The 12,166-nt window shown below is 40.7% G+C and overlaps 1 protein-coding gene across 2 annotated transcripts in view; it reads left to right on the top strand.

The window, feature by feature from the left end:
* LOC140738799 (reelin-like) overlaps nt 1–12,166 on the top strand; it is a 302,475-nt gene that overhangs the window by 196,694 nt on the left and 93,615 nt on the right. For both annotated transcript variants that reach the window (XM_073066646.1, XM_073066645.1), the window contains exons 28-31: nt 1,619–1,813; nt 7,093–7,328; nt 9,981–10,138; nt 11,229–11,436. In XM_073066646.1, coding sequence (XP_072922747.1) covers nt 1,619–1,813; nt 7,093–7,328; nt 9,981–10,138; nt 11,229–11,436 — 797 coding nt within the window. The remainder of the gene's footprint in view (nt 1–1,618; nt 1,814–7,092; nt 7,329–9,980; nt 10,139–11,228; nt 11,437–12,166) is intronic.

The raw sequence follows: 12,166 nt of genomic DNA, 5'->3' as shown, positions 1-12,166 counted from the left end.
ATGAGTTTGTACAGAAGCAGCAAAAGGCCATTTGGTCCCTCAAGCTTGCTGTGCCATTAAACAAGAATAAAACTGATCTTTTATCTCAGCACCAACTACATGTGCTAACTCCACATTCATTTGTCTCCTTAATATCCAAAGAAATCTATCTCTACCTTGAACGTACTCAGCAGCATAGGCCTGCCAGATCGAGAATCCAAAGCATATCTACATTCTGATCTTTGTCCAGAATGGCGCAGCCTTTATTTTGAACTGGTAACCATGGTTATAGATACTCCATCAGGAGAAACAACAGACCTGCGTCAAGCGCCATAAGGAATTCTAGATGCTTCATCCTTTTAACACACATGTAGTTATACCAAGGTAAAAGGGATTGTTCAATGGTGGATTAGGCATGAGGGATAGAATAGTTTACTTCTTTTTCTGTGTTCTTAATATCTCCCAACAGGACAAAAATCCCGATTACAGATATCTGCTGAATTTTGCACTGCACGTTCTTTATTGCACGTATAGTATAATCTCCCTTGAGAAGGGAGATCAAACCCCTCAGCAGGTCTGTATATAATTTCAGTAAGATATAGTTACTCGTACTTAAATCCTTTTTTTTTGCAATGAACTGTTTTCTTCCTAATTGCTCGCTGTGTTTGCACATTAAGTTCAACCACCTCTTTTTTAAAATGCCAACCTGTGATATTTATCATCACCTATTAGAAAGAATCTCCCTTAGCATTAATTAATCAAGAAAAATATTACTTAATATATTTGATTTATGATATTTGAAACTGAGTGTAAAGTTCAATGAACAGTGACATTTATTATTAGGTACTGCAAGGGTCTCATAAAGCAAAATAATTTGTAAGCAGGAACTGAGGCTCACAGTGACATCAAAGGCTATTTTATAGACACTCACTTGAGTGTCCTTGGAATACTCGTGCATCTGCACGACTGCACTTCAAGGCTGAATCTGGTATAAACACTGTGGTTATAAGCAGCTTATCTGTCCATTCCACATGTGTTATTTGATGTTATCTTGTCTAGGATTCCCAATAATCCACCATCAAATGGCAACTCAACTGGATTTATTGTGTTTGAAGACAACTTTACAGTAAGCAGCTCACTGCTGTCTTATAGGCGCCGTATTGCAGCCTAATTTGCTGCCCAGTTGTTCCTTTGTAACTTAGCCATAGATTTACCAGCACAAGTGAATCATGTGTATACTCTATAACCCAGTTTTCCTTTAATGTCAGAACAGATTTGTTTGCTTTTAAAACCTTTTGTGGTAACACTAAAATATTCACATTTTTCATCTCACTGAAGCAGCTTGCAAGGATCTATCACGAACATGAGGAAATCTGCAGATGCTGGAGATCCAAAGCAACAAATGCAAAGTACTGGAGGAGCTCAGCGGGTCAGGCAGCGCCTATGGAAAAGAGTAAATTGTTGATGTTTTGGGCCAAAACCCTTCTTTTTAAATCCTGGTGAACAGTCTCAGTCTAAAACATCGACTGTTTACTCTTTTCCATAGATGCTGCTGGACCTGCTGAGTTCCTCCAGCGTTTTGTGTGTGTTGCTCTAATATTTACCACTTTACACATTTTGTTTCTTTCTTGTCTTGCAGGACTACACACCGTCCTATGATATCCCGCTGAGCCAGCTGAGCATTTGGCTGATGTTGGCTAATGAAGGGATGGGCAGTAATGAGACCTTCTGCTCCGTGACCCACTCATCGATGGTGTTTGCGAAATCGGACGGCGATCGAGTTGCTGTGACTCGGGACCTGACTCTGAAACCTGGATACCTGCTTCAGTTCAAGGTAGAGCGCACACATTTCATCACCTCACTGACGGCCCTTTGCACTGGCTCACCAAGGCTTCACGTCTTCAGCCAGCTACAATTTTACCTTTGCATGCCATGAATCAAATGGAAGTTTGCTATCTATAAAGGATAACTTGCTTGTCGAGCAACTTCGCTCCATCTGCTACAAGCAGGATTCCCCGGTAGCCAACCATTTTAATTCCAGTCCCCATTCTCATTCCAACATGTAGGTCCATGGCCTCCTCTATTGCCATGATGAGACCACTCTCTGGTCGAAGAAGCAACACCTCATATTCCATCTGGGTAGCCTCCAGCCTGACGGCACCAACATCAATTTCTCTAGCTTCCGGAAATTTCAACCTCTCCCCCTTCGCTCTTTTTCCATTCCCCATTCTGACTCTCTCCTTACTCCTCTCTTCCCCTCACCTCCCTTTGGTGTCCCTCCTTCTTTCATTTCTCCCATGGTCCTCTCTCTTCTCCTATCAGATTCCTCCTTCTTCAGACCTTTACCTTTTCCACCTATCACCTCCCAGCTTCTCACTTCATCACTCCACCCACCTACCTTCCCCCTCACCTGTCTTCACCTATCACCTTCTGGCTTTAACTCCTTCCTCTCTTCCCACCTTCTGATACTCGCTTCTTCCCACTTCCTTTCCGGTCCTGATGAAGGGCCACAGACCAAAATGTCAACTCTATTCCTTTCCATAGATGCTGCCCGAGATCTTCCAGTATTTTGTGTGTTGCACTTATTTCTCTGGCATCTTTTATTTCACTGATGTCCCGGAGTACTTAACTGCGAATGAAGTGTAATGCCTATTATAAAGTGGGAAAATCCCACTAGAAGCAATGTGATCTGCTTTAGTGATGTTAGATGAGGGTAAGTAATGGCAAGGACTGCTGATAATTCCACTAAACTTCTTTGGAAGTATTACTGTGGGATTTCCTACGTCCAGCTGAGAAAGCTATTAAGAGTATCATCTTATCAGAGCATCAGCACCTCTAATAATGCAACCCTGGAGTGAAATGTAGATTATTGTGCTGCAGTATCTGGAATTAAGCGATAAACTGCCATTAAGAAAACTTGTATCCAGAGGGTGGAAGAAATAAACAGATTAGGAGAAACTAACATCTAATCTACAGTGTTAAGTCTGCAGGAACTAAATTAGGAGTTGAATCATGTTGTGATATTCATAATAAAAACAATGCATCAGCTAGAAATTCTTCTTTCCATACTTTGAATAAAGATTTTAATTTTTCTATTTAAATGGCTAAAAATAGCATCAATGGAATTTCTTGCTCATGTTGCAAAATACAGGATCACACAGTTGGAGGGTTTGATTCAGTTCTGGTCACCATGTTACTAAACTGTCCTGTTTAGTTTTTAAGGCTTTCTAAAATTTCCAAAACTGCTATGTATTCCACTACAAATACTGCTAGTGTAAGATTGTGATGGTAAAGCCATAGCAGATGAAAATCTATGGAATTGTTCTCATTTTAAATTGACTGGCTGTACCACAGTCCAGATTTTAAGCAGCCAACATGATGATGCCCCTGCATATAAGATGTACAGGTCATGCACTTGTAATTGAAAATTAATGAACTGTACCAAAATTTCTGATCAATATGTAACAGGTGAGAGCTGGATAATTGAAAGCTTGTAAAATAATGAAAGGCTTCAGAGGTTTACAGCAGATTCATTACCCTAGATCACTTTTCCCCCCAGCCCAGATTTACAGCCAGTAGTGTGATATTCCTCACGGGGAGGTTAAACACTTTGGATCATCCTGCTTAGTTTTTCTGATGCTGATGCTCGACAATCTGAGTGTGACAATCACAAGGCGAAGTATCATTTTCCTCTCAGTTTCTAATAGCGTTTCCTTGATCCATTCCAAAGCAAACACCAGCTAACAAACTATCAACAATGCTAGAGATGATAACGAACCCGTTTCAGCTATCCTGCCTCATGTATTGTTTTCTGTATGAGCCCTCATGCAAAGTTAACAACTGAACACCCTTAACATACTTGTAAAAAAAATTCATACAACTGCATTGAGTTTATTCCCAGCAAACTCAGAACTAGAAAACCGAGAAGATGAATTATTGCCCCAGAAATGGGAAGTATTTGTGGATGAATGTACAATTTTTTCTCTGCCCAGTATTTTAAGAGACTTTCCAGCTCTTATATAATGTTCATAGTGGTTAGCAGTGGCAGAGGAATGTCATTAAGCATTCAGCTGTTCATATTTCTAGCTTACAGCACAGAAACAAAAATTTGAGTGTTGAGTTTCCACGCACAATACAGTAGCACCCATACTAGAGCTGTGGATTCAGAGATCCAGTGACCTGGGTGTGATCCTGAAACCCCATTGCTGCCTGGGTGAAGCAATGTGCAGGTTGCGCGGTTGGCCACTGTAAATCGTCCTTAATATTAGATGAGTGGCAGAATGGGGGGACATGGTAGCTGATGGGAATTGGGATGGAAAAGATATCCTGTATGTCAGTGGTACCTGATGGGTCATCTGGACTCAGAGGGTCAAGGTGCCTCTTTCTGATGTTGTAACAATCTGTTATTTTCTGCTGTTTTGATCCCCTCCTCCAAGATTCAGGGTGGAGAGGGTCATGGATCTCAGTCCCTCAAGTCCTGTCATAAGGCTGCAGACACTAACTATGGAGATTTAAATGTCTTCACTCTTGTGCTGGGTTAGACATATCTGCATGTATTTTAATTCTTCTCAAGCCTTGGATCCTTCTTTGTACATTTACTAGGAGGCCAAGGGAAAATGGTGCCCACCAGTGTATAACATACAAGTTGGAGATGAGTGATCATGAGTTGTGGGTGACAGATAAGCAGCTATATTCTGGATGCACAGAAAGAAGTTGAAAAGTTATCTACTATTCACAGCTAAAGGAATTAGGGATTTTAAGAATTGGCTGGCAAAAAGATTGAAAGAAAAGGAGGGAGGGACTACTGACTGTAGCTAGGAATCCATAGACTGTAACGGCCCAGACCATGGCTGCTTTGCATTTCCTCTTGCAGACTTGCTTAGGTATAAAAATTAAAACCTGCCCCAACCATGGTCAATCCAACCCAACCTAAGCCCAAGGATTTCAAAATTTTATGATACCTGACCTGAACTGAACCCAATCATATTGTCAGCTCTCATCAGGCTTGGATCAGATATCCAAACTGCTGAGAGACACCAAACGTTTCAAACCATAGCTAAAGAACTGGCATTTATGTAGCACATTTCACAACCTTGGAATATCTCAAAGCAACTCACAGCTAATGAACTATGTCAGCGTTGCAAGTTAAGCAAACGTAGTATCTAGTTAATGCACTGCAAGGTTTCACAATGAAACCATGAATATGTATTTGTTAGAAAAGTTGATTTAAAGCATTGTGTATTTAATATTTCAGTAATATTGTAAATATGCTGCTTGATTAAGCATTCTTTGTTGTTTATAGAATTCATTATGGGTTATATGCATGAAGTATGTGAACGGCATACGTCATTATGGCACCGCGTCATAAGTGTGCACTTCACTGAGGTAAAAACGAAACTAAGACACACATCTCCTGACTCCATGTTTTTCTTTCGGTTAGTTTTATGTGTTGGAGTTACAACAAATAACAGAAAGTGTTAGCAGAGCACTGAGAGATCACACTTGCTCATCTTTTTATGATGCTCCAATTCACAATGGCAGACAAACCGTGGTTTAGCAGTTCATCTGAAAGGTGGCACTGCCTGAGTATATTTTATTCTTTCTTACTTCTCTTCTAATATTTGTATATCCATGCACTTGTAATGCTACTAGGACACTGTAATTGCCTTTGGGATCAATACGTATACATCTGTCTATAACACTGCATTAGTGTTGTGCATTAGTGATGGCAAGTTTAACTGCTCTGAATGGGATTAAATCAAAGACATCATGACTCTGGGTGAGCCAGGGTCAACTGTTTCCACTCCTTCTGGTGCCATTTCCATGATGCACAGTAACCATGAATCCCTTACACAACCTTCCATTTCTTCCTCTGGTGACCTAATTGAAGTCCAGAAGTAGAGGCCCTTTGGCCAAAGCAGAGTCTGTGAATTTCTGCGAATCTGCTGTGGAGGTGTAACCCCATTGTCTGTAGAACTGAGTCCATGTCAGTTGGAAGATGTTGCTGGAGGCTGCCCTGGGGTTAAAGGCCTGTGTCTGTGAGTGGGTGGGAGAGAGGAATGAGGCTTCTTTTCACTGTTGTTTGTTACTTGTTCTGTTCTGTGTTGCTGTGATGAGCATCGTATGTTTGCACCATCATGTGCGGTGACCCTCGCAGGCTGCCCCCAGCACAGCCTTGGTTGTTAATGCCGACCAATCATCTCACCGATTGCTGCAATGCGCATGTGACAAATAAGGCTGAATCCTGAATAAATCTAATTCAGGAGAGGGTGGGGAGGAGTGGAGGGATGGTTGGAGTTGTTGACAGGCATGGTAAAATTAGAAGGATAGGAGGGAGAAATATAACCAATGAATAGTTTTTATAAGGTTGCTGAAGAAAGTAAATCTCTCTCATGTGGACTGCACAAAGAAAAAATGGAACCATTGATTAACTCTAAAGAGGATGGCTCCAATAATCAGCTGTGCCAGAGACTCCAGAATGATTGGTTGCTGCCTTCAAAAATGCAATCAATCCTCTGACTCTGGTTCTCCAGTACCCTTGCCACAGAATCACAATCTGTCACTCAAGCATGTTAAAGAAGCCATTAGCTCCACTGTAAGTCAGACATTCAGATTCGCAATGAATCACAGACTCACCTAGTTTGTGGTTCACAGTCTGGAAGGCCGACTTACTCAGTGAGGAGGTGTCTTCGCTTCTGTGAATGAGAGAAATTTCTCTCTCTGCCAATGCAATGTGAGAGGGCAGTTGAGGTTTCCTGCGTGAACTTTCAACTTAAGTGTCTGGTATGCAATGATGGTCCCACTTCCTACAGTTGCCCTTGCTCAAGTTAGAGGTTAAATGGATTTTTAAAGTGGGCAAGAGCCCGAGTGTACTAAACTCTAAAATCTGGCCAACTTTATTAACATAATAACTATTTTTTTTTTACAGAAGTTTCACTCCCTTCCTTATTACAGGGCAGGCCTAACTCTGTGTGCGTGTGTGCGTGTGTGCGTGTGCGTGTGTGTGTGCGTGTGCGTGTGCGTGTGTGTGTGCGTGTGTGTGTGTGTGTATATATATATATATAGGGGTTTTTGCTCAGGAAGTTTTAATTTGCTACATCTTGTGTTTTTCAGCTGAACATTGGATGTGAGCGCCAGTTCAGTAGTGCTGCCCCTGTCCTCCTTCAATACTCCCATGACGCCGGTAGATCTTGGTCTCTGGTAAAAGAAGGCTGCTATACTGCATCACCTGGTGTCAAGGGCTGTGAGAGAAGTTCAAGGGAACTGAAGGAATCAACAGTGTACTACATGGGAGACTTCGAAACCTGGACAAGGGTCACGGTCATTATCCCGAGATCTGTAGCATCCAGGTGAGTGATCTTATCTTCATGCTACCACGCAGCCCCAAATGAAACTTCAGCATTATCACAGCTTGAGTGTTTGGCTTATTCTGATGAAATGTCTGCAACCAGAAGCGTCAACTGGTTCAATCTCCACAGACGCAGCTGAATATTTCCAACTTTATTTTTGGCTATTTGCTAGATGTTTAGTCATGTACAACTGAAATGAGGAGAGATTTGTGGTAAATGTTTGAAATTCCCTGTCTATGAGAGCAATGGATCTACTTTATGGAATATAGAAAACTACCCGTAATGTAAGGAAGAGACGTAGAGCTTCAGCTGCAGTCTGACTAAGCGGCTGTGCAGGCTGCAGGAACAATGTGGCCGACTATTACTTCTATTTCTTTTTGGTGTCTGTGGAAAGATTGAGTTGGAGAGACTGTATCTACATCATTTTTTCTTTGTAATCAGCTGTTGAGCACAAATGGAATTTACCAGCCATCCATCAATCAAGAGTTAGATACAGTGTTAGAAGATATCAGTGGTTCTCATTACACTACTTTTATAAAATAAAATTTTCTTTCCTATTTTGAGAATCCATGTTGGTCTTTAAATCAATGTTTACATTAGACATGGTTTTTAATGTAAATAGACTTGGTCAGTGAATATAGGTTCCAAAAATATAAATGGAGACTATATGATGGGAAACAGGAAGGGAACAATGAATTTTCTTCTTCTTCTCACTTATTGTGTGGGTGACTTGGAAACTGCCCATTAACTACACTGTCGAAGTTTGTTATTAGCCACAGTGTGGTTAATGAGCCATTGTGTGGTAATGGACTGACTTTCAGAAAATAATAGGGCACTTTGTGTCCTGTGTAGTGTGACTAAGTCACTGGAGAAACGGGCGGATATGAAAACCTTTATTCATCGACTCAAACTTTTTTAAAATTTCAAAAATAGATTTTATTCATAGTAAAAATATATACAGAGGAATAAAGGAAAGTATTTATGGTTGATACATTCAGTAGTGTAAACATTTTTTAAAGGAGACTAAACAAGCATAGACCCAGGTTTCTTGTGTTGCCCCTTGGGGTGATATGCTGTTTTTGTGGATTGAGAAGCTTCCCAACCCAAACACATGCAGTAGCAGAATGACCCAGGACTGTGGTCCTTCTCCACAGAGCCTTAGACTGGCTGCACTGAGGCTCAGTATGTACAGCACCTGGACTGGGCCAGTCTCCTGCTTTCCCTTACAGACATCTTGCTGTGCTGGAAGACCAACAAATTTCGGGCAAACCAAAGGGCGTCCTTCACTGAGTCGATGACCGTCCAGCAGCGCTTGATGTCCCGGTGTGTGTCCCTGGGGAAAAGCCCATGGATCAGAGTCCTCTGTTATGCAGTTGGTGGGGATAAACAGGGACATGAACACAATCCATAACTCAAGCAGCAAGCCTCCTGCTGTGGGCTAGCAGCCTGAGCTCTCTAGACACCCTTACATTTCAACGTTGATTGCTGCTTTTACTTTACATTTCAACAGGTTTATTTTGGAAGACCGGTTGATTCTTGTTGGAATTAATACCTGCTAACCTTATTCTGTAACCTTTAAAACACGCTACATGTCTGACAATTCCCTAACATGTAGAACAGGGAGTAGGAACAATCTTCTGAAACCAGCAGCAGGCTCTTTGCTGCTTTGTAATTATTTGAGCAGTAAATGCAACTGGTACATGTTGTGAATAAGCCTTTCAATTTACAGAGTCCTATTTATTCAGTACAGTAATTATTTTGTATTGTTAGAAATAACTGGAAAAAAAACTCCACTCTTTTGTACTTTGAATTGTTTACTGGCTCATGAGCAATCGTGCCCAAGTGTAACTGTGCCTGCGTGGGCGTTTGGCTTCTCTGATTGGAAACCAGCCCAAGTGAGCAGGTCGACTATTTGCTGACCCTCACACAGTCCAAATTTGGCAGGGAAAGAGGGAAGAGTATTGTAACGGAGTGGCAAGAAACCTGTGCTCTATAAGATTCCATAAACAGACAAATGATTGTGGTTTAATGACATAGATCAGATGAAAGTTTATTCTTTGCTAAGGGTGCCACAAAATATTGTATGCTCATATAAACATGTAGCTGTCTTGCTTGAAAGCACAGCTTACTCTGTGTAAGTAGATTATAAGAAGGACCCATTAATGAAACTCAGGCTTTAATGTTTGTCATAAAATAAGGAAGTGAACTAAAATAGTTATTTGGCACGTCACGGACAGCTGATGAAATCGTGACCTTGGGCATACCTGTTTTCGTGCCTCGGAGGGAAGTCTGCCTCTCCTTTGGCCATGGCCACCTGGGAACAAAGCCTCTCCATTTTTGAAATCGACAATGTGCAAGATGCATGAGAGCCTCAGGCAAGGTCACATGTGTAGCCTGCTGTGAGATCGGCCCATTACCAAGAATTTACACCAGGGAACCTGTTATGCCATGTGTTGTATTTATGAAACTGAAGCATCTGCAGAGGGCTTTTCCGTTTGCTGAGTACTCTTCCATTATGCTGAGAAAAGTAACATTGAACTAAAACCTAACTATAAATCATCTGAACACTTTCATTACTTTGCCAGTATATAACTAATTATTTTAATCTGCATTGAAATTTCTCAGTTTCTTTCATTCTTTGGTGAATTACAGTAAGACTCGATTCCGCTGGTTTCAGGAGACCAGCAGCCACAAGAGTGCACCTGCCTTTGGCCTTGATGAAGTTTACATCTCTGAACCTTGCCCTAACTACTGCAGTGGCCATGGTGATTGCATCTCTGGTGTCTGCTTCTGTGACCTTGGCTACTCTGGTAAGATCCTCCCACATGACTGTTATGTTTATCTAAAGCTTGTGGCAGAGATGGCAAAGTGATCATCTTTGTTAAATGTTGTGGGTGTTGCTCCTTGTGTTGATACTTCTTCAGCTGGGCTGGGATAGCAGGACTGGCCAGTGATATTACCAAGCACTTTCTCCTCTCCTCATTGTCAAATGAATCCTGAGACCCAGAAATTGACTCCATTTGACAGGACATGACTTGGGCAGCAACACTTTGGGGGACTACTTTAACTTAAGTTGATTTTCCTTTCTATTCACTACCTCCCAAGATAAGTTTTGTTTCCCAAAACTGTATAAGGAGTGATTGGAAAATAAAATTTACTAGTAGACCATTAATGAGCCAAGGTCCAAAATCAGCCATTTCACACTTTTCTAACTCAACAAAAATAGAATAACAAATGTAGATTTTGTTTATCTCTATAACGTGTGAAATAGTATGTAGATCTAATGAAAATAGGTAATTGAATATGTTGTGGATACATTGGCAACAAAATCAAGAGGATATTGTGACAATCGTGTCAGGTATAAGTTAATGGTACACCCAGATCTGAGTGATGCATTATTAACAGTCATAAAAGTTATTTTAAGAAATTAAGAGATCTTTTTTTTGTTTTTAAATTTAAATGTGACTCTTTCGAGTACTAGTTACACTTTTACTGGGTAAAATTACTTAACAGGCTTAAATTATTTAATATCACCTTTTCCTGTGGTCCGCCGCCTCATTTAATGTACTGACTATATGTTATTAATATTATTAGTAAATCGCAGTTTGGTGCAGGCTTCTGCTGAGCGTTTCACTCAATAAAAGAGTTTAATTCTTTGGTTGTGCTGAGTATAAGAGTGTAATCAATATCCATGCATTGTAACTTACAGTCTCACACTGATTATAGATGCAGCCAATGTTTATTGATTATTTTACTCGTGTGCATTTTTCAAATATTTGATGTTTTTGTTTCAGCCTCCCCATTTTCAGCTTAGATGATAGAAATGTTTCTCTATTTGGAAGGAAGTATTAAATGTAGAAACGTACTTCTTTTAATGATACGTTGCTCATTATCTCATAGTTGAAAAGGGAACCTGCGTGTCGAACACACCGAATCCCAGTGAAATGACTGATCGGTTTGAGGATAAGCTCAGTCCTCTCTGGTTCAAGGTGACAGGAGGACAGACTGAAATTGGCTGTGGGATACTGAATGATGGGAAATCCCTCTATTTCAACGGCCCTGGGGGAAGAGAAGCCAGAACTGTCTGTCTTGACACGACAAACATCAGGTTAAAAGCAAATTTATATTTGATAATAGCTGTTTCAAAAGTTCAGATTAAGAGCTGTTCGGTAATTTTGTTTGTGCACACTGCATTTCATGAAAAGCCTGTACGAATGTAATTACAGATCTATTATTTATGGAAAAGAAAGCTTCTCCTGTAAAGGTCCATCTCATGAGCAAAGTGTTGATTACCTGCAGATCCAAATTAAATGAGTTTAATTAATCTAATTTATTTAGTTTTGGTCACTTCAGATGAGCTGAAATATTGCTGTGCTCTCTATAGAAGAACACTGCTTCCGTGATAGTTGATAGATGATGGCTGAATCTGCCTCCAAACTTGATCCCATTTTTAGGATGTGCAAACCCAATTGAACTTGGTGGCCTAAATGTGAACCTGAAGATCTGGAACAAGCCACCCTTATGGTATTCAGACTTAATTCAAAACTCCGCAGTGCTGAATATCACTGCCTTACAAAGATGTTGGTAATCGGTTTAACTTTGCTGGCGAATGATTTAAGTTAATTAATTTCGGATGATCAGGACAGGAAAATGCAATGGTGTTTCTTTTATTCCAGTTGCTCGAGTGGAAGATCAATCCCAAGCATGAGGCAGAAGCAGAATAAAGCTGCTGGTACTCTGTTTTACCATCAAGTCCTGAGAACAGTACCTAGTGCAAATGTAATCTGTCCCCACACTAGCCGTTGTTACACCTTGCAGAGTAGGTTGTCATTATGCCC

The sequence above is a fragment of the Hemitrygon akajei genome, chromosome 14, assembly GCF_048418815.1.
Source record: "Hemitrygon akajei chromosome 14, sHemAka1.3, whole genome shotgun sequence".
Classification (NCBI taxonomy): Eukaryota; Metazoa; Chordata; class Chondrichthyes; order Myliobatiformes; family Dasyatidae; genus Hemitrygon; species Hemitrygon akajei.
The sequence above is the reverse complement of the archived record's forward strand: the minus strand, read 5'-3'. Positions and strand labels throughout refer to the sequence as shown.